General features: G+C 32.5%; 1 protein-coding gene across 1 annotated transcript in view; it reads right to left on the bottom strand.

The window, feature by feature from the left end:
• Nucleotides 1-14,880: 14,880 nt before the first annotated feature.
• The window catches only part of LOC111086777, a 51,093-nt gene continuing 43,418 nt past the window's right edge, over nucleotides 14,881-22,555 (bottom strand). Inside the window, exons 14-18 of the mRNA XM_022391012.1 lie at nucleotides 21,305-21,352; nucleotides 20,140-20,316; nucleotides 18,977-19,054; nucleotides 15,566-15,705; nucleotides 14,881-14,888 (exon numbers count right to left, since the gene is read on the bottom strand). Of these exons, the coding sequence (XP_022246720.1) occupies nucleotides 14,881-14,888; nucleotides 15,566-15,705; nucleotides 18,977-19,054; nucleotides 20,140-20,316; nucleotides 21,305-21,352 (451 nt within the window). The remainder of the gene's footprint in view (nucleotides 14,889-15,565; nucleotides 15,706-18,976; nucleotides 19,055-20,139; nucleotides 20,317-21,304; nucleotides 21,353-22,555) is intronic.

The following is a 22,555-nucleotide window of genomic DNA, read 5'->3' as shown; positions in this document are numbered from 1 at the left end:
AGAAAGAATAAACCAGTTTTATTTAAGAAAGGACTTGTGTCGCTAAAGTTTCGTCGCGAATTTACGGAAAATTAACTAATGAATGGAGGTGTAACAATACATTCATGTTTTATGCCTGTTTTGTACATGTTTTCCTGTTTATATTTCCTAGCTTACTAATATAATAGCCCTCACTTCTGTCTAGCCCTAGTTTAAATCTACCACAACATCTGAGTTAATAGCCCTTGCTAACATGCTAGCCCCTGCCTTGTTTAAGTGTAAGTCATCCATTCCAAAAAGATTCACTTTCCCATCAAAATTATCCCACAAATCCAACCAGCCTATTTGCTCATCCCTCCATATTGATCTAAGCTTGGCATTTAATCCTATTGACCTACTTAGTATCTCATCTCCACAATTTATTCTTGGCAATATCTCTGACAAAACTGAGCTATAACTCCTTTCCTTAAATGCCCTTATCAATATTTTATACTTATCAATAAGCTCCTCAGATCCATCTTTCCTTACATCATTATCCTCAACATGTACCACTGCATTGCTACTAGCACCCTTAACTATCTCTCTGGTTCTATCAGTTACATTCTGTACTCCTGCTCCTGGATAGCATAAGCATATTCTTTTGCTCCTGTTTACTCCACATACTACTCTATCTACATGCCTAACTAGACAGTCACCTACAACTGTAACTTCCCTATTCTTTACACTATCATCCCTTGTGATCCCATCCGTTTCTCTTACCTGCTCCCCCTCACCACTAGCAAGTTGCTTAACCTAACCTAAGCCCATCCTTGCCCCTAAATACATTATTTTCCAAGCTTTTAGCCCTATTTCCTTTCTTAGCTCCCTTGAAATCCTGTTTGCCAACTGTATCCTTTGCGAGAAGAAGTTTAAGTTCTTCACTAGACAAGGACACAGTGCATTCAAACGCTATAAAAGGCAAACTGTCACAGTCAGAATTTTTTCTCTTGATTATATATATACAAATGAATAAGTTATTAAAAACATATCATATTCTTATAAGATTTAACATAATTTAAAATAAAGCATATATATATATTCCAGGATACAGAGAAAAATATGTAATTCTAAATTACACTACATAATGCATACTACACACTACTGAATTTTATAATTTGGTTCCATGAACCCAAGTTTGTCATTTATATTCCTCACATTGATAGTAGTCTTTAAATTCAGTTTGAGTGGCACAGTGGTATTTCTGCAGACTTACAATGCTAGAAACGTGTTTTGATACCTGTGAAGGGCAGAGCACAGATAGCCCTTTGTGAAGCTTTGTGCTTAACTATAAACAAACAGTTTGAGATTTATTGACAGAAAAAAATTGTGCTAAGTGCATCAGACTCATTTTTAACATCACACTACTGTCAAGGCTCTACAGAAATGTGATTTGCTATAAGACTTAAAGTTCATAGTTTATAGTTTTAGAATTACAACAATGAAAGTTAATTAATCACAAGTTGTGCTATGTACAAATTCATACAAAAATTATTTTTCATGTGGCATAAATTTAACACAAAAGAGCATTTACTTTGGTACCCTTTTTGATATTAGTGTCCAAAAGGTGAATTTGAATTCCTAGGCAGAGAACATAATGTATGACAAAATAAAGTAGAAAAAAAGTAGCTTGTTCATACTGCACAGTGTTTCTGAAAAGACCACATATTTTGAGGCTCCCCCTCCTCACAGATTTGTTCAAAAACATTAAAAGTCTAAAGTTGCCAAAAACAACCTTCTAATGTTAGTTTAAGAAGCCAAGTCTGGTTTCATGTCCCGATTCTAGTGTAAGAATTATAATTTAAACATAGCAAAAATACCTAAAACAAATCAAAATACACAATATTCTGTACCAATATATAAAAAGTAGAAATGCAGTAATGTTAATAATGTACAACACTAAAAATGTATTTCTGACAGATACTCACCTATTCTCTCATCTAGCTTTCCTGATTCAGTGCCGCCTTCTATATGTAAACATTTTGCTTGCCACTAGCCTTGAAGCTCCAAACTAATCTCACATGTTTCCATGCAATAGTGCTGCATTGTTGCATGCAAATGACCAAGCAACAACCTTCTGCCAATAGGATTGCAACACTGCCTCCTAGTGTAGCTGGCTCCCTCTATACTGACTGTTCAACCATCATTTCGAGATTAGGCAACAAAGTAAGATGTACCACAACTAAGGAGGTAGGGTGGGAAGTGTGAGCAGAGGTATCTATTGGAAATACATTTTCAGTGTTGGAAAGTGTTAACTTCCAATACGATATATAACCTCTTTTCATATCTAGCTGGATTCCCACAGTGAATTGGTGGAGGGACTGGTGCAAAAATTTACCTAGATGAGCCCCCTATAACTTGGAACAGTTGTGAGAGACTACACATTGTCTGTACCAAGGTACACTCTTCACCAGGAAAGGTTAGGTTAGGAAAGGAAGGTAAGTGTCACAAGGATGGGTGTAAGATATAAGCACAGTCCCAAAATTGCATCAGAATTTCAGAAGTGCTATATGTGTAATATGGCTAGAGTGCATCAGACTGTACATGGTGGGTCAACTACAGCCCAAAACCAGGCAGCACTGTGAACTCGGCTTCTGGGCAATGGTAGTAGGAGGGTCTCTACCATCTTCACCTCAAGCCCAGAATGGAAAAGTAGCATCCACCCTACAAATGAGTGAAGACTTACGTTGCATGGTCATGTGCCAATCCTTCACCAGACTACCTTGAAACCCAACTTCCACTGAGCAGGATCCTGTAAAGGGACTAGGGGTAAATGCACTATCATCCTATGTGCTGCAGACAGTTTACGAAGAAAAGGCACGATCAGCATAGAGAAAGATATTGGAGTGATAAAATAGAATGCAAGAAGAATCGATGGCATACACATCAGAATGCCAATTACCACAGGCAAGAAAGAGGAGGACATAAGTTTTAAGAGACAGATGGTATAAAGAACTGGAAGTCAAAGGTTCAAAGAGAAATAGGGTAAGGGCATGAAGAGCAACATTAAGGACCTAGTCAGGTAGACTAGATGAATGGAGAGGGATGGGGAGGAGAAAGTCCAACATAATAGGAAACTGGAAAGTAACTGAGAGAGCCGCACAGCAACCAGCAATAGTCAAGAAAGACAAGTTATGGTTGAAAGACCAAGGGAAAACATAGAAAGATGGGGAATGGAAGGACAGGAAGGTAAGAAGGTCCGATACCAACACCAGAAAACTGAGCTAGAAAAAGACTAACAGAGGACAATGGATCAGAACCCCATAGTTTGGGAGTCCAAGAAAAGGGCTTCAGCTTAATTGAAGGTCAAGGCATAATTGCAACCAAGTGAGAATGAGGCATACTGGCACTAGGGTGAAGCAGAGAAAAAACATTTTTCAACATGGTCTCAGATATCAAGGGAAGGAGAAAAAATAATAATATTCTGAAAAGGGGGCCAAAGAAGAATGAAAAATAAATGACCATTAAGAAACAGGAGAGTGAAAGAAGGTAAAATACTTGAAAAGAAAAGTCATGGAAGGACATAGAATGTTGAAGAAGATCCACATTTGCACTGGAAAAATTATTTCCAAATTTAGGTAACAGGAAAGACTACCTAAAATTCACGTCCTCGTGAATAGGAATTATAGGACAAGAGATATCTGTGTCAAGGCCAAGGCCACATGCATGACTCCACACCCCACCACACAATTAGCTGTCACTTCCCCTGACAGACAAAGAAGTATCTGATGCATTTGTAGTAGTCTGTATAGAGTGAACAAAGTCCAGATGTTTCAACACTAGACAGCGTAGAAATGACCATCTCTGTGTAATTCATGTTGTGGAAAATAGGAGCTACAAAGTTTGTATAGGCAGAATTGTTTGAAAATAAAAACAAAAAAATATTTTCACAATAGTTAGTTTGTAGATACTTCAACAAAACGTTGATGTTGAAAATTTCTTGCAAGCAAAAAAGATGTCTTAACAAATGAATGCCAAATCGAGACGTTGTGACTGATCAATCGGTATAGAGGGAGCCAACTGTGCTGATAGGCAGTGTTGCACTCCTATTGGTGGAGAGTTGTGTGTGGCATGCAACAATGCAGCAATATCACGTGTATTCTAGAGATTCCTGACATATCTCTGAAAATAAACACAGCTTTAAATGAAAGGTAATCAAATATGATATTATTATAATAGATATAGTAACCGAATAATCTTTTGAGGAAGCAGATGATTAAATAACAAACAATGTTTGTTAATTAATTATGTCTTGTCAGTTTAAAAGGAAGAAACACAATTCCGATATGATATGTAACCTCCTCTTACATCCAGCTTTTCCAATTCAGTGCTGCCATCTATAAGCTAACATTCTACGCTCACCACTAGCCTTGAGGCTACCATCTAATCTCACGTGGAAACTAGCAGGTATTCCTTCTCCTTCTATAATCAGTTTGCTAGGTGGATGCCATGTGACCACAAGTTCAGGTAGAGTAAGAAGTGTGTATCCTTTGTATGTCATAAAATGTAATTAGTTAGTATGATTCATGGAAATCTGTATAATAAAACTCAAACAGCTTGAACACTAAAAAGAAAAATCAAACATGATGGTAGAAAAATATTTTTGCCACATTTGATTTAATATCGATTCTGAAGTTACACATATTTGCAATTATTTGATGGATAGAACAAAACAATGCGTTTTTTACAATCTCATAGCTATAAGGTTCTAAAATGAAAATTTAATCACAATTTTATGCATCAAATGCAGAAATAAATGTAATTTCCACATAGAAAAATGCTGGAATAAAAAAGAATGTTTAAAGTGCCTAGAATAAGTTTAAAATATTAAAGAGTATTCTAAAGAAAACTGTATTTTATTGTGCATTTACTTTACTCTGATCAATAAAGATGCCTCAGCTTCTGGTTATATTGAAAATTGCATTGTGAGCATCTCTTGCATTTTTAAATCTATGTACCAGCATAAATACTTAAAACATTATGAAAGTAGATGAACTGTACCATCTACTTTCATTCACATAATTTATTTATTATTGTACAGTAATAGCTACACTAAAATACAAGAGTGCTTTTCTGCAAGTCCAAGTATTTAAAAATCTGAAAAGAAAATTTAAATCACTTCTATTAAATATGTTTAAATAAACCTTTAGTTATCCTATTTAACATTTTCAGCAAAATTCTGAAAAGACCAAGAAATCTGCAATCATATCTTTGAAACCTAAACATGGTATGAAAAGTGGATTGAAATTAATATGTTAATTTTGGACTTTACATACATACATACCATTTATGCATAAAAATAAGAAAAACTATTTAATGAATTACTTTCTTCACCAGGTTCTAAAGCAAATCTTAGTCTTTCTTTCTTTCTTCCAGATTTTTCTGCTGCAGCACTTGTAACAACTGTACTAATGTCACGGACATACGCAGGAAGGTTCTGTAAAAGATCTTCATCTTCATCCACTAAATCAACTTTGGTTTCTGAAAAGTAGAATGAAAAGAATTTTTCATCACGTAATTCTAATAATTATTTCCAGTTTAGTTTTAAAACCATCTCATACTTTCCTCCTATTCGTCGATCATCTACATTATACACGAAACAAGAGCAACTTCTATTAACTTTACATCCTGTCAACAAAACATGATGTACAGATATCATTCCAATAACAGTGAGAATACCTGAAACCTGTTCTGATACAAACAAGATATCTGCTTAATAAAAGTTAAATAAACTCAACTAATGAGTATAACTAATTAACTAAACTGTCCTTACATTCTTACCTATAAAAATTATAATGCATCATTTCATCAGTTGCTTATGCTCACTGTTAACAGTATTTTTGATCATAAACCTAATAATATCTCATGAAATTTGGCCAGTTTAAGAGATGTAGGTTAGTCATAGATATATGTACTTAGTTAAAAATGCAAAATAATTTCTATAATAAAAGTATAATAATCAAAAATAATAAAACTAGATGCAGAAGGGGAAGTATCAGAACTACATTTTGACATTCTTTGATGTTTCATAGATAGTTTGATATCACTGAAAAATGATCACTATTGGGAATGATATGTAACAGCCCTTTCTGATGCAAAATATTCCTACACTCAGAACATAAAGAATTGTTCATATCGTGAATTTAGAATTTCCAAGATAGGTATATTCCTTGTGCTTTATGGCTTTGTGAAACAAAGGAATATAGATCAATTTGGGGAACCAGGGACATCCAGAAAGAGACCAGCAACAAGTAATATCCAAGCTGTTCTAAGGAAAGTACACTGTCTCATAACAGCTGAATACCCAAAAACACAAAAGTTAGTGGCAAAATATGTCCATGTGCCCCAGGCAACAGTACTGCAATATAATCAAGAAGGATCTCTACCTATAAAAGCAATATGTGTCACGTGTAAACATGATACTTCCACAACAGATTCATGAATGAAAGGCTAGTTGCAGGAAACTGTATGTGTCCTCTAGTGGCTCAGTAGTAAGTCGAATGCTGGAAACCAGGTTTTGATACCTTTGTGATCATCATAAGTTAGAGATCAAGAGAGTGCATACAAAGGTCAATGTGACCAATGTTCTGAACCCTTTGTATCACACAAAAATACTGGCTTTGTAACAAAACAAGGCCACTAACATATGAGTTAGCCAAGATAAAGCTTCTAGTCATACTTATCATTCAACCACTGCATATCTCAAGCAGCAAGAGAATGAAATGGATATTCATGTTATTTCATATGAAGAGATATTGGTCAAGTTGTCAGATGCAGTGACTGTGAATTCATATATGATCAAACTGTTGAAATGGCAACTGGAAAATCATCATCCTTGTACACTAAATGTGTTATGGAAAGCATGAATGGGGGGAGGTTGATTTGGACACGAAACCACACTGTAAGTTTATTATTGGCTGTTGAAACGTTGTACATTTGCTGTTATGTTAAACTTATATTAAAGTTTTTCTTCATTACCCATTCAAGCTGTCTCCAGCCATTGTTAGTCTCAAAGTGAGTTCCTCGTCATCGAATTTACACTGTAGGCTATTGTCAAGATGCACATAGACTGTAATGACATGATGAGGCTCCAAAATTGTTTTAATATAAATTACGCAGCCATCTATAAAAACGTAACTTACTACAATCATTATAACTAATATTACATAATATATATATTATGCTAATTTAATATTCTGCGAATTTTCATTTTGAAAAACTATCACATAACTGCAGGAATATATATATATAAAAATGGATGAATTGGTCACAAAGACACATCAATACAGTGATTCCACCTATAAAAACTGCATTGTTTAAGTATGTTTAGTTTTACAACTACTCCTGTACAGCTTTTTCAGCAGATATCCTTGCTTGAAAGGAGTGTTACAAATACCTTTTACCTTAACATTCCATTCTCAGTAATAGTGAAATTCAGATGGCAACCATTCTTGAACACCCAAACTAAAATTCTTATTAACATAATTCAAACTTACATATATGGAGATAATGTATATCACACTTCAATAATTCTCTACCAGTTGTTAATACAAATATACCTAAAAATAAGTTTATCTTTTAACATACTCTTTCAAAGTCCTGATAACTTGCAAATGAATATAAAAAAAGGGGATCATTAACCTGTATAAAATACCCATTCCTGTCTGAACGTATGACATATGTTATGTATCTGAAGCATAAACCAATATTTTGTGAACTACTATCAATATATTTCTTATAGTGATTTAATTAAATTGTAATATTTTGGTCAACACAGATGTATATTTGTTTCATTTTTTCCCTTTACACCCATAGTTTATAATATTAAATAATAAAAATTTTCATAGCTTAATTTACTTTAGTGTTGTTCATAGAAAAATAATGCAAATAAAGCATGAGTAAGTTATTACTGTAATAATGAACCCACACTACAGAAGTTAACATTTTCTAAATTCAAAAATGTATTTCCAATAATACTTACCTCCCCTCACACTACAGCTATTACTCACTGCCAGGGTTTCTTCCTTTGCCCATCTAAGCATTGCTTTGATTATTTCTCGCTTGCTCCAGTCTATTATATCCCACTTAATTGCCCTTGGCAATACGTGTCTCGTGACACCTACGCCAATGCACTTCTATCCTGGTACTGCATATAAGCACCTCCTTCAGATAATGTTATCACTTTTTCGAGACTGACTCAATCCATAGTCTCTAACATTGGCTCTTAGTGGGGAGGAAGGGTGAGAGAGTGTGAGAGGAGGCAAGTATTATTGAAAATACATTTTAGATGTAAGAAAATGTTAACTTCCAAAACATACTTACCTCTCCTCACACTACAGCTAGAATACCACATTGATAAAGTGGAGGGGCTGGTGAGGGCATTATTCATACAGAAAGTGTCTGCATAGATCATGGATGGGTCAACAGAAGATTGCCCCCTAGTGGGGGAACTGCATTACATTCACAGTAGGTATGCTCTCATGCAGAACTTAACCCTATCTCCCCAAGCATCATTTGCTGTGCATGTCACAAGATTTTAGTGGCTTACATTCAAAATTTTATTAAACTACTTTTTGTTTATGTTATACTAATTAGTATAGCATAAAATCATAGCTAATAATCCATATTTTAATATCATATAAGTTTTAAGTTCTTACTTTTATCAGGTAATATTTAAAGAAATCCTGAATTTCCCCCTGTGTGAGAAAGATGACACATTTTCTGTAGGCATCCCATCTTCTATATTTTATTCACCACCCCTCCAATAAGTACAAAATTTAACATAAATTGTTCACTATCAAATTACAATTGTTCATACATAGCACATTTTTTAGCCCTCAATTTTGTTTGGTTACAGAGCCATCAAATAGAATATCAGACCCCTTTTGCCACACTCACCTGTCATATCCTCTCTTTCAGGATTTGTTAATAGTTCTCTATTACATTTAATTCTACATTATCTATAACCATCTATCTATAATCATCTATCAAATGACATATTATATTACACTGTGTTCTGAACAGAGAATTATCAATTTCACTTTTAGTACAAGCTTCATTCCCATGGGAAAGATAATGACTAGCTAGGATGAATTTGTAAAGAAGGCTCTTGTTGCATAGTTAGAAAACCAGAAAAATTGTGATAGTTAGAGGAAATTGTCTGCTCTTTGCATGTTATTATTATTTTTTTTGGTGCAATATTTAATTGAATAAAAATTATTTTGTGCATTACTACCATTAGTATAAAAAAGTAGGATTAAGTTGACGACCAAAAAAAAAAGAAGACACAGGTAAGTACTTTATTCATTGTTTTCCATTTTATTCTTTATTTATTATTATAAAAGTAACTAAAATGTAAAAGTTGGGATCTCTTTAGGTTAGTTAAGGTTAGATTAGATAAAATAAATAATAATAATATAATAAAAATGTTTCCAGAGGCATGCACGTGAGCAGCTCATGAGTAACATAATTTGATAGAGTAATGTGAGGTGCATGTTTCCCAAGTGATTTACAACTTATGGTGGCATGAACAGTAGTTAGACACAGTTCAAAGGGCAATAAAACAATAAAATTGTCACAATATTAACACTACTTAGGATAAACAAATGTAGTTTCATGTTACAATTTGAAGTCATTCTAGAAAGAAAAAGATAGTAATTTACATTTATTTCGATTTTTTTTTATGGTTATGAGGTCTATCAAACTGACCAAATTTGTATACAGTTAAGGAAGAGAAAATAATATATAAAAAAGAAAATTTTTTACTGAACACAAACATTTGAAATAAATTTAGGCTTTAGAGATTACACAAATGATATTTGAGATTTTGGAGATGAAGAAAACTATTTTTAATCTTAACATGAAAATCACTTTGCATATGGACTATTCAAAACAAGCACTTGATATATTCATGGACAAATCCTATTTTAGTTTATTAAAAATAGTTCACAAAAAATATAATTTTTTATATGTAAAAGACTTATAATGTTCACTGAAAAATTTTGTGAAGACATGCACACTATATTAAAAGTTAGTAGTATCAAATCTACAAAGACTTTAAACGAGTACAAAGAGGTCACGTGGTCAGTCAAATCGACCAAGCCCCTATTGAGAGAGTTAATTCATGTACTGTGAGTGTAACTTTACATGACTTATCATCACTATTGGCCAGGCCCCAACCAGATAGCCAAGGTTCCACTGCTTGGGGTAGGAATTAATTATATGGCCATGGTCCCCATATCCCACATTGGTGGCTAGGGGAATTGGACCGCAAGATACATATATATTTATACATATACTTAAGAGTGGATCCCAGCCTGTAGCCATAAAGTGATGCATTCTGAGTCACCGAAATCATGATAAGAAGGTAAGCCACACCAAAGTGGACAAACCTTCTATTGAACCTGAAGAAGTCAAAAAGGCAACACCCCAGGCTCGGAATGACGAGATCTTGTATGCCTTATTCAACCCAAGGAAACAAAACTCATCAAGTCTGGAATTATGAACACTCATTTTCACTCCCCAACCATGTGGGCAAGATAAATTCCAATTGCCCCCATCATTACGAGGAGGATGTGGAACAAACTGTGCTCAACCAAGGACCCAAGATGGGACCACTCTGAGTTTGGAATTACGAGGAGACAATGGATCCTCTTCCATGAACAATGTACTGAATCAATATTGATCAAAAAGAAGGGCCACACTCAACCCAACTGGATAGACTAGTGTTAAATCTGAACTGGTGTTATGAGTAGGCTCCCATGTAGGGTGGTGGTGCCTCTTCTACCAACATCCTGGAAAAAACATCCAGGGACCCAGGTAGGAGGGCCCTCAACTTCACCCTCTTCTCCAAGAGTGGAGGAAGTTCACTCTAACACTCTGGAGGAAAAGCCTCTGTCCACCACCCCAGTGACTGGAAACTAGGTGTGGTAAAGACTCCCTAGCTCCACTAGTAGAATCTATGGGGTATTGCATGTTGCAGAGTCCTGAGGAACAGTGCTCTAGAAACACTGCAACAGGTGAAGTAAATTTTCTAGATTTTCAAAAGCAAACTGACCCTGATTTATTCAATCCAATGATTGGCAGGGATGGGCAGGATACCCTTATGCTTTACTCATGATAGTCCATGAGTGGCAGTCTAACATAGTACAGCAATACCACCCGGTCAACCTCTAGGTGGTCTTATGGAACACCTCATTTCTACAGAGCCTGTTGCAAACTAGATAAAGTATGTTGAATTAGTGGTTGCTAGTGTGGAATTGGTTTGATAAAAGCACACCTGCCTGAGCAACACTTGCCACTAAGTGGGATCGTGTGAAAACGAGACAAAGGATCCTGAAAGGTACAGAAGAGACAAGTATAGCAATGAAAATACTCACCCCTCTGTATAATCTAATGGAAGTGGTTAACCGTATTGTTATGGGTAGCTAGGGGTCAGAGGACATGTCATCACGTTTATAGACTTATATCAAAATTTTATTAAACTGCTATTTTATAAATGTATGACAATAAACTTGGTATCAAATTATAGATTTGAATTAAAATTTTAGTATTATACATTAGTTAATTTCTTAATTTGAAAGTAAATGTTATAAAAAAAATGCTAAATATCGATTTTTGTGTGTCACACTGGTACGTCATCCTCTGGATTTGGTCAGATTACATTTCATGATGCCCACAATACAATGTCTATAGTTTCATATGAATTATAAATCAAATTTCTGATATTGGCAAGCTAGAATAAAAAATAAAAACCTCCTTGGTTTTCTATTTACTGAGATATCATAATATTTATTGAATCCACCATATTGGCTCTGCCCACCACTTCATCATTTGAGAAGACTTGTTTATCTATGCTTGCTTTTTTTATACCTATAAGTTTATAACCAATCGAAAGCTCTGCATTTCCTATACATAATTCTGTTTGTCTTTCTAAGTTATTTATGAAAGAAAAGCTCTTATATTGTTGGAGAGTTTGAAGTATTATGATCAATGCTCTTTTCCGAATAGAAATTAGATTGTTTTAGACCCAAATACATCATAGTTAAGAAGCTTGATAAATTACAATAGATTTTGGTGGTATCAGTATAGTCAGTTATAATTTTTTGTATTCATATATGCACATATAAATTCTACAAAAATTATTTTTTTCTACATCGACACATGAATTTGGACAAGTACGACTCAAAAGTGCAAAAAGGAATTTCAAAAAATCATAAGTAGTTGAGATCATTGTTTTCCAAATATTTTTTATTCACTGTTCTATGTTTAGGAGAAATAACTTAAATTTAAATATTTATTTGTAAATAGTAATAACATACATATATATATATTTATGTAATGTATGGTAACTAAAACCTCACTGTAACTTACAAAATATTGGAAACTATACATTTATTGATGACTGTGTAAACATGGTAAAATAGGAAACAGAATGTCCATAAGCACTTTCACACCTCTACCATCACTAAATCCTGACCATCCAAGTTTATTGAATCAGATACAACTTTGTACAGAGCCTTATCATAAATATCTTCTCTCACTTTCATAAGGTACTTTAAACAATTCTTGTTGCAACCACTGTACTGTAAAGAAGCTGGCAAACCTACCCCACTGTGTCCTCAGAACTGCAATTTGAATAATTTCTATAGAATACTTCCACTTATCAACTTATTGGATCAGATCAGCCTTTCTACAAAGTCATAACATAAACATTTTATAATACTTTAGACAATTGTTGTTGTAACTGTCAACAAGTAGATAAATCATACCAAACTATGTTTTTAATGCAGGGAAAGTTCTGGGAATTGTGCCGCATCAGCTTATTTAATATTGATAGTGTCAAAGTACTCAAAGTACAGTAACACCTAAACAGTAATGGTGATTCAAAGCTTTAACTTCAGCACGTTTGTACTTCAGCCACTAACAGTAGAATAAACAGGGGAAATAGGTGTAAAAGTTTAGAAGAAACTCTCAGGAGATTTACTTTGGAACTTTGTTGTCCATATTGAAAAGAACAGAGTTCTATTCATTTTGTTTCTTCTAGTTTCTAAGCTATCTGCTAACAATAAAATAACTACAGAAAATATGTGTGAAAAGGTGTGAAATTTTGTGATCAATACTAACAATACTATAGATTATATTTTGCATTTGCAACCTTTATTTTCGTTATACTTTGATTACTTACCTACAACCTGTAGAATGAAGTATAATGTTACAGTAAAGAAAATAACAAATAAAATATAAAGCTTTACTGAAATGAAACGTTTGGTATTTAATTACGAGGTTTTATATTTTAAATTTGTTTTCACTATTCATTATTATAAATGTAACTAAAATCATAAAAACGGAAACTTATTAAGTAAGATAATGAAAGAAAAATAATAAAAATCTTCATAAGGTATATGCACCAGAAGCTTGTGCATTACCATATTCGATACAGTAATGTGAGCTGCACCTGTACCATGTAATTTTAAATTTGTGTCGAGTTAATTTTCATCAGACACGGTTCAAAAATAAATAAAACAAAAAGTAATAAATACAAATAGATGTATACTGTTATGAGATTTAAGCTATTTACAATAAACATTTGTGGTTTCCTGTTACTATTTGCAGTTATTCTAAAAAAAAAAAAGGTAATTTAGATTTATTTCCTCATTTTTATGATGGTTACGAGGTTGGTCAAATCAACCAACACCATATAGAGTTAATATTGATAAAATAACAGGTTAAATATAAAGTTTTATCCAAAAAACTGTTTGATGATTATCTAAAAGGATATAAAGATTATGCAAATGAAACTTCACAAATTTCAGATAAAGAAAAGTATTTTTAATCTTAAAATTAAAATTTCTTTGCACATTGGATAGTCAATATTCTGAAAGAAAAAATTCCCAAGCAAATCTTTAATTAAAAAAATCTTAATACTTGATTTAAAAACCTGATATTTTGTGTAAAAAATCCTTGTAATATATTTTAATAGTCTGCAAAATTTTGTATAGATTCATGTACATTATCAAAAATTATAGTACTATTACTCTCCTGGATACTTTTGTGGTTATGAGCATATTAGTAGGGTTAAGATAGCTACAGGGGATAGTTGAACACCCTCAGATGAAGATACTGCCAGATCATGCAAATAATAGGAAATAAATGTATTGTGGAAGGTCCACATACCAGCCCTCGTGATGTCCTCTAGCAGGCCATTGAACTGGGCCACTAAGGACAGAGCAATGTGATGAATCTGATGACATGTGACTCACAGAAGTCCCCTCACCTCCACAGAGAGCAGAATAAGCAATATGGATCAACTTACGTACCCACCCATTCAAGGCAACTAGAGATAAATCCTGGGAAACTGAAGGGTGCAAATGAATAAAAGGTTGTTGTCTAGCATCTCTAAAGGTATTAGTGTGGGCAATAATACTTCAAGACCCTCACTGGACATAACAAATGATTGAAATCTCATCAGTCACAGAAGTGAGAAATAGTGATCAGATGAATTGATAAAAAAGACTTATCCCCTTCCATGGCTTACAGTGTCTTACAGAAGAAGAACTGTTCTGAGGTTGTAGGTAGAATGAGAAAGTATCCTGTGGACAATCCACACAAACCACTCTGACTGGCAATGTCTCCAAGTCAGCAGCAATGAAAAATAAACCTTCAGGAAAAATTGATGCATAACATATGAGGCTAAGGTCACAAACGGGTGTTGAGAAAGGGCATGTAATGTAACCTTAATATACCACATAGGTATAGCAATACTTAGAGGACAAATCAAGGTCAAGATAGCATCATTTCGAAAGCTTAGATTAATGGTTTTCTTTAGAATGTAAATCACAATCAGTACCAAGTAAGCAACTTAACTTAAGCACCTGCAAGTCAAATAGTTATGCATGTATTATAAATCAGTCATTGTTTATAGAACAAGTTTCATAAGTTTATATTACAACGTATTACTATTCACATTAAAAGATATAACAAAGAAGGAAGGGTCAAGTAGCAATATTATGCCATACCAATCAGGAAAGGATAAATATATTATAGAGATGACAAAAACACAAATGTATCTTGACATGTGATATTTTGTTTATTTTTTTTGCTGTTTAACTTAAACAATTTTTATATCAATTATGTATATTAGGAAATGTTCAGTTACTTTTGATAACATTTTTGTGAGAAAAACAAAAAATAAAACTGTAGGATTTGCAAAGTCTTATACCTGTGAACTGTTTTTAACTGTTGCAATACAATAATGTTGAAACAAATTATTATTAAACTAACAAACAGGTTAAGTCATTCAAAAATAATGAAAAACAAGTTTGTTGTACCAATGAATTTTTATAGTTAGATTCTACTATGCTCTTTAAAATCTTGCTCAAAAGCTTAACAATAATTCACAAGATATAACCGACTGTATTATGCACACAAATTATTTGTAAAAAATAAAAACATAAATTGTATGATTTGTCTTGACTTTTTCAGCAAAATTGTTTGATATTAGAAGGTAATGTCTTGAATATCTTAAGAACATAATCAGTTACAAACAAACCTTGAATAACAAGAGACATTTTGAAAGCCAGTGTAGAGTCCTTTAAAGCAACCAAAAAACGCTGAAGGTTGTAGTAGACTAGATGCAGTAGGTGAGAAGTAAAAAGCTCAATAACAAATGTATGAAAAGTCCCAAGATTTCTGGAAAAACATAAAATATATATCACAATAAACACAATTCTATCATGCATTTCTGCTCGTGCTCTTAGTCAAGGTTTGTTAGTGCAATTGAAATACAAGTATTTATGTTTCATAATTTTTTTATTTTCATGAAGATTAATAATTTTTCATAACAAGACTTCCTCATTAGTAACTATTTATATATATGTTTTAGCTAACTGTATAATAAGTTAGATCACTGAATAACTAAGCATTCATTATAATAGTGCAGTTTACTCAATGACATTAAGTAATTAAGGATATACTTTACTGCATTATTTAATGTAAAAGTTATATCAAAATAGACTTACCTCATAACTAATCTAAAAGTCAATAGACATAAATAGAATTTATATTACATCCTGTGGAAACTTGCTTGTTTTAATTTTTTAATTTTAAGTATTGTTATTCAATTTCTGCTGTGATAATCTGCTCTCACAATAGTATCTTATTATGAACCTTAGATAACTATATACAGGTATGCTTTCCAAGTTACTCTAAAACTATACGTCAGAGTTCCTTTTTTAGATGTCATTGTATACCATTCTTTCAGAATAATGTGTATATTTGGAGACAAATAATCATCAAACTACATGTATGTATTCTGCCACTCTGCATGTCACAATCAATTGCATTTTAGTTGTATTTCCATAGTTATAAGGTGCAATAGTTACACATGTTATATAAATTGTAAGTTTCTTTATTATCTTATACATTTTAATTTTGAATTCGATGACGAAAAACGCACTTTGAGACTAATAATGGAATAATAATGGCTTGAATGGGTAATGAAGAAAAACTTTAATATAAGTTTAACATAATAGCAAATGTACAATGTTTCGACAAGGTTTTGTCATCATCAGGTACAAGTAATTTATACTGACATGGATATATATATATACAGTATTGAACAAAGAGGTCACATGACCGGATACTGTTGCACAACTTAGAAGAAGTATCTTGGCACCTGGTGTGTTGGTTTAGAGTAGGGTTTTTTGTTCAATTAAGATGGATTCCTTGATTTTTCGTTTGTTTATGTTGGGTTTTTTGTTTAAAATCACTGTGATATACTATGGTTTTTTGAGTTGCAATGGTGAAAAACATGGGATGGTTTTTATTGTGTTCTGTCAATCTGTGTGTAGAATTCTGGGCAGTTATTGTATGTTATTTTGTAAATGACGTTGGTATTGTGTGATTCTAAATAATTCTTTTTAGTAATGATTTTAATTTAGGGCCGGGTTTTTGAGAGAATTTGACGTTGACAGGAATATTGTGTTTAATGGCTAGTTTTGTCCAAGTGTGGATAATTATTGACCTGGTTTCAGGAACAAAAGGTAAACTGCAGTGTAATGTATTGTTGTTGGGTTTGTTAGTATCAATTTTGTTCGTGAGTTGAGTTTTGTTGTGGGGAATGTTGGAGAGTTTTTCAACAACAGCTGGTGGGAATTTATTGGTGTGAATAAAGGAATGCTTTATGTGGTTAATTTCTTCATTTATGTAGTCCGTTGAACAGAGTCTTGTGGCTGTGTTTATGAGGTTTTTAAGTGTATTTAAGTGTTTTTAATTGTTTTTCGTGTGTGTTTGTTGGGTTGTTTGGGATGGCTTTGAATTCCTTTTTATCGGAAAAGATGTCGTTCATTTTGTCGATGTATTCTGAATTGTTCATGATGAGAGTAGTATTGCTTTTATCAGCTTTTAGTTGTACATTTGCTGTTATGTTCAACTTATATTAAAGTTTTTCTTCATTACCCATCAAGCCGTCTCCAACCGTTATCTTATACATTTTGTTATTTTTCCTTTACAAATACAATAACATCAACTGATCACCAAATCTAAATCATAAACAAAGTGGAGATTATCAATCATATCTGGCTAGTGAACAGTAACATTATATACTGTATCCATGCTTAGGAGGTATCTGATTCAGTAAATTACTGAAACGTTAAACTTTCATTGCCATCAAACTAAAGGAACACTTCACCATAACTAACACAATACCTAAACTAGCCTATCTATTAAAGCTTCATAAAAAAATCAATAACATAAAAAGTGCAACAGGTTTCAAACTCCAATGTAAATTATGCCTACTTTAATAATAAATCATGTCTATATCAATAAGAGCTTGTTGTTATTATTGCATAAATGAAATTAATTTCCTGAATGATATTTATGACAATTTCAATGATTTAGTGGTTACACTGTGGGTGACCCTGTATCACTTGAACAAATATTTATACAAGTAAAAATCTGTAACTTTAATTGGAATGTCACACACTTTTGTGGATATGCCTGAAAGAATTTTACTTGAAAATAGAATTTAATAAGAAAAGTGCAAAGTTCAGATATCAAGCTTTATTTTATATAGTATTTGGCATATAAAATGATACAGTTTCTTCATAAATAAAATGAACAGAAGGTAGCACGACTTATTATATTTAGCTTCCAGAAACAGCTATGTGATGTGTCTGACCTATTTAATGCAGCACAGAAACTGGAAATAAACAAAAATGTGTCCACACTACTTAAAGGTTTAGTCAAATGGTACTAGCATATACTTTTTAGTGAAGTACACTACTTAAAGGTTTAGCCAAATGGTACTAGCATATACTTTTTAAGGCCTAGCTTTTTGGTAAAGTACAGTACTTAAAGGTTTAGTCAAATGGTACTAGCATATACTTTTTAGGGTCTAGCTTTTTGGTGAAGTACACTACTTAAAGGTTTAGCCAAATGGTACTAGCATATACTTTTTAAGGCCTAGCTTTTTGGTAAAGTACAGTACTTAAAGGTTTAGCCAAATGGTACTAGCATATACTTTTTAGGGTCTAGCTTTTTGGTGAAGTACACTACTTAAAGGTTTAGTCAAATGGTACTAGCATATACTTTTTAGGGTCAAGCTTTTTAGTGAAGTACATTTTTGTCCACCTTTTAAACACAATAACAAAACTTCATTGAATGTTGCTGAAATATTGAGCACATAATACATTAACACTTTCTACGTTCATATAGCACTAGTACTTAATTCATGTAAATGTTAGTAAAAATGCAGAAAATTTAAAAAACAGCATTTTTTTTACAACATAAATACAAGAAATAATTTTTCAAGAAAATCTTAAAGTATAAAATGATAAACTGCAAATCCTAAGCTATAAATTTACTAAAACTGAATAACTGGCTAGATCTTACACTTATATATTCCAGTACACTTGTGTACAGGATTTAACAATTTCTTAACCCACAATATATGTTTACTTACCGTGTTGTATTTAAGGCTTTCTGAAACTGTTGTTTTCTGTATGCTTGTTCTTGCTTAGACTGAACAATTGGAAGTTTGCTATCAGGGAAAGACGTAACATTAAAACATTTAATTTTACAATTTAACTTGTTGTTTATTAGGGTTACAAAGTTAGCCTGGACTTTAATCACTAAACTAGTAACAAACAGCAATAACAATTATACGATTAGTAGGAGCAATTTCTCTAATGGATTATTATTATAAATACTTTTCAAATGGATTTAAACAAGCTAATTTCAAAACACACAGCCAGTGTTAATAAAAAAAAATAGTATGAAAAATAGTTTCTTTCTCAATTTTTATGAAATTCAAATTAATCTTTGGCTCTACCCTTTAACCAAATAGTTATTTCAGTCTTCCTGTACAAGCAAAACAAGACAGAGAGACATGTCGGAACAGAAGTCATAACTTGTTAAGGTGTGAACACCTTTTAAAAGCTTGTGAAGCATGATTACATAAGACTTTAGTAATAGACCTATTACATTTTTAGACACTACATTCTTTATCTAGACTCTTAGGGATTTTCAAGAATTAGAAGAATGTATAATAATAATAGTATTACAGCCACACTACATTTGTCATATCCATTGCTGAGGGTACATTTTGCTCAATCCAGAGTGCTTCAAATCAGCTGGATTAAACAAACACAGTAGTTTTTGTAATGTCTCATATGACAAGTATAATTATAATCATGCTTTGCTAGGTTTTAAAAGGCATTTGCATCATAACAACTGTTGTTGTACGTAAATATTGTTCTGACAACCATTGCAAAAAGACCATATAAGCAATTAGAAAACTAAGAATGTAACTCCATTTTGTGTGTTTGAAAGAATTTGTTTATAAGTAAATGCATGTGTGTATTGTGTAATAAAGGTTTTCATTATGTACATAATGCAATCTTTTTGACATACCATACATCTGGATATCAAACACAAAAAAATCCAAGTACCAGGACACTCTACAGTTCATTATCATCTCTGTTGACTGAAACATGACCAAACTATAAAAATCACTATTAAGAAGTAAAACTTTGCTGTTGAATAATTTTTCAATGTAGTCTACAAGAAACAAGTCTCCATATTCTCTTTTAAAAATGATCTCCATTTTTACAAGGTGGACAATACCTGTGGGCTTTAGTTCTCAAACGAACAGCTTTCTTCCAGACGTTATAATTGGATAAAATCTGCCTTCTAACACTGACAAGTTCTAAATCAACTTCTGTCAAACACATGTCAAGTATGGGCTTGGCAGCAAGAGCTCGATCTGTTAAACCATCTCTAAATTCCTGCAGATATTGCACTCTACAAAATGGTCAGAACATTACAACAGAATATTATACTTTTCTAATGTAGTAATAATCAAACAATATTTACATATGATTATATTAAAAAAATCTAGTTTTGTAACAAAAAAAAAGAAGAGGCTTAATCAATCTGCATACTAATTAATACAATGGAAAAAACAACATTATTATCAGCATAGCTTACTTCAAAGAAACTTTAACATATTATTTCTGAATCTTATTCTCCTATCATATTTTCCAAAAAATATGAAAGTTTAGAAATTTTGGTGAATAGTTGAATGATACAAATTAATGTGCCTTGAAGCAATATACTTCATACTCAGATTTGTCAGAAGCTTCGATATTCTAGTTATATATTGCTTTTCTAGTCCATTTTAGTTAAAAAAATGCTTCAGTCAATTTGTTATTAAAGCAACTTTAATTGTCATAATTAAATACATGTAAATATTTGTCAGTGCAGATAATAATCTGCTATCTTCTACACTTTAGAACTAATGTATAGCTAAACTCTTCATTCTTGTGAAGTCATGGTAAGGTTCCATTAAGTATATTTTATTGTTTTATAAAACTTTTGTATGGTTATTTTCAATAAATTATTCAGTAAAATGTGTAATGTTTGTAAAAAACACATGTTTTGTATCATTTAACTTTTATTTGTGTTTATAAGGCTATACCGACAATAAACTACTCTAATATCATTTTAAAAGTATTTATGTTGATCTGAAAGGACTTTGACTTGATTCTGGACTCAGTATAGAAGCCAGATCATATCTAGACTATTCTAGATTGCATTTGAAAATACAAGTACTTAAAATATCTAAAATTACAAAATATGCAACTAATATTGCATAAAAAAAGCAAGCGTATTTTACTCTTTGCTCTGTTAGTTGTTTGAAACACTGGGTGAACAATGTAAGTAAATAATCTATTAACTAGCATAAAAACAAAAATTACAACATGAAAAATATTATCAGATGTGAACTTACGTTGGCTCCCAAGGGAAAAGTTCAATGGCTGAGATTCTGGAAATAATCCTAAGAAAATGCATATCTTTAGCAGTTGTATTGCAATTACTTTTACCTAAAATAATTAATACACAGAGAAACATAATTTTTGAGCACACCTGAATAGTAAGTTTCAAAAACTGGTTTTAACCTAGTTAAGATAGAAATAAAAAGAGATCAGTGATTCTTAAACAGTTTTTTAACTTAAAATCACTTGTGGCTGCTGTTTAAACATACTGCCTTGCAAAAAACATCTGGAGATGTGTTCATAAGGAGAAGTCCTACTGACAACTTTCTTAATAGGGGAAGCACTTCACTTGATCCAATAAAATGTTAATATTCTAACAAGACATGCTAAAAACTAGTTTTTGAAAAGAGTCTGGTGCAATTTGTCTCCAATGTTGTTTCAAAAGCTCAGCCAATTAATGAAAATATAAATGTTGCATGTAATTCAAGGATGTGTCTGCACACAGTTACTTGATCTCTGTAAAAACAACAGGTTCATAGATTTAGTATTTTGAAGGAAAAGTGCAGTGACTTGTTGCAAGTTCATTGAAAGATACAATATATAGTGTTGAAGTCCGAGTCAAAATGAAAATTTTATTTATTGAAGAAAACTATCCAGGGCTAATGTGTTGTGAGGTACAATTAGAAAGTTAAAATGGATTGTACAAGAGGATTAAGGGAAGATAACTTATACAATATGTAGAAGTGACAGATATAAGATTGATACATGGATGAACTTTTACCAGCAAGTCTTGAATCTCCCCCCCCCCCAAAAAGAGAACTGTTCTTCTCAAAGCTCAGAATCACTCTCTTAAAAGCCCCAAAACCACATTCACAAAGAGGGTATTAGGATTTTGAAGTACTTGTGTTCCATGTGATAATTGCAAAGGAATTAAAACTTGGGAAAATTGTTAAATGTTATGGGTAGGAAATAATTATTGTTAAGACAGCAGAAGTCACATGACGCTGGGAGCATGTGCACTGGAGTTTCTCAAAGGATCATGAATTTGCCCGGCAACTCTAGTCTGATCGAGCTGCCCTCTTTTTTTAATATATAAACCTGGCGAGAAAAACCAGTGGGATAGATAGTTGAAGAGATAGATAATTGAGTCAAGCGACCAGCAGGCACCGTCAGTAAAGTGTGTGTGAATCTGTGATGTATAGCGTGTGTTATAAAGGTTGTTAAGTTTAAAGTGACTGTGGAAATTCTGTGTATTACAAAAAGTT

The sequence above is a fragment of the Limulus polyphemus genome, unplaced genomic scaffold (genome assembly GCF_000517525.1).
Source record: "Limulus polyphemus unplaced genomic scaffold, Limulus_polyphemus-2.1.2 Scaffold1424, whole genome shotgun sequence".
In the NCBI taxonomy this organism is placed as follows: domain Eukaryota; kingdom Metazoa; phylum Arthropoda; class Merostomata; order Xiphosura; family Limulidae; genus Limulus; species Limulus polyphemus.
This window is presented reverse-complemented; position numbering and strand designations above follow the sequence as displayed.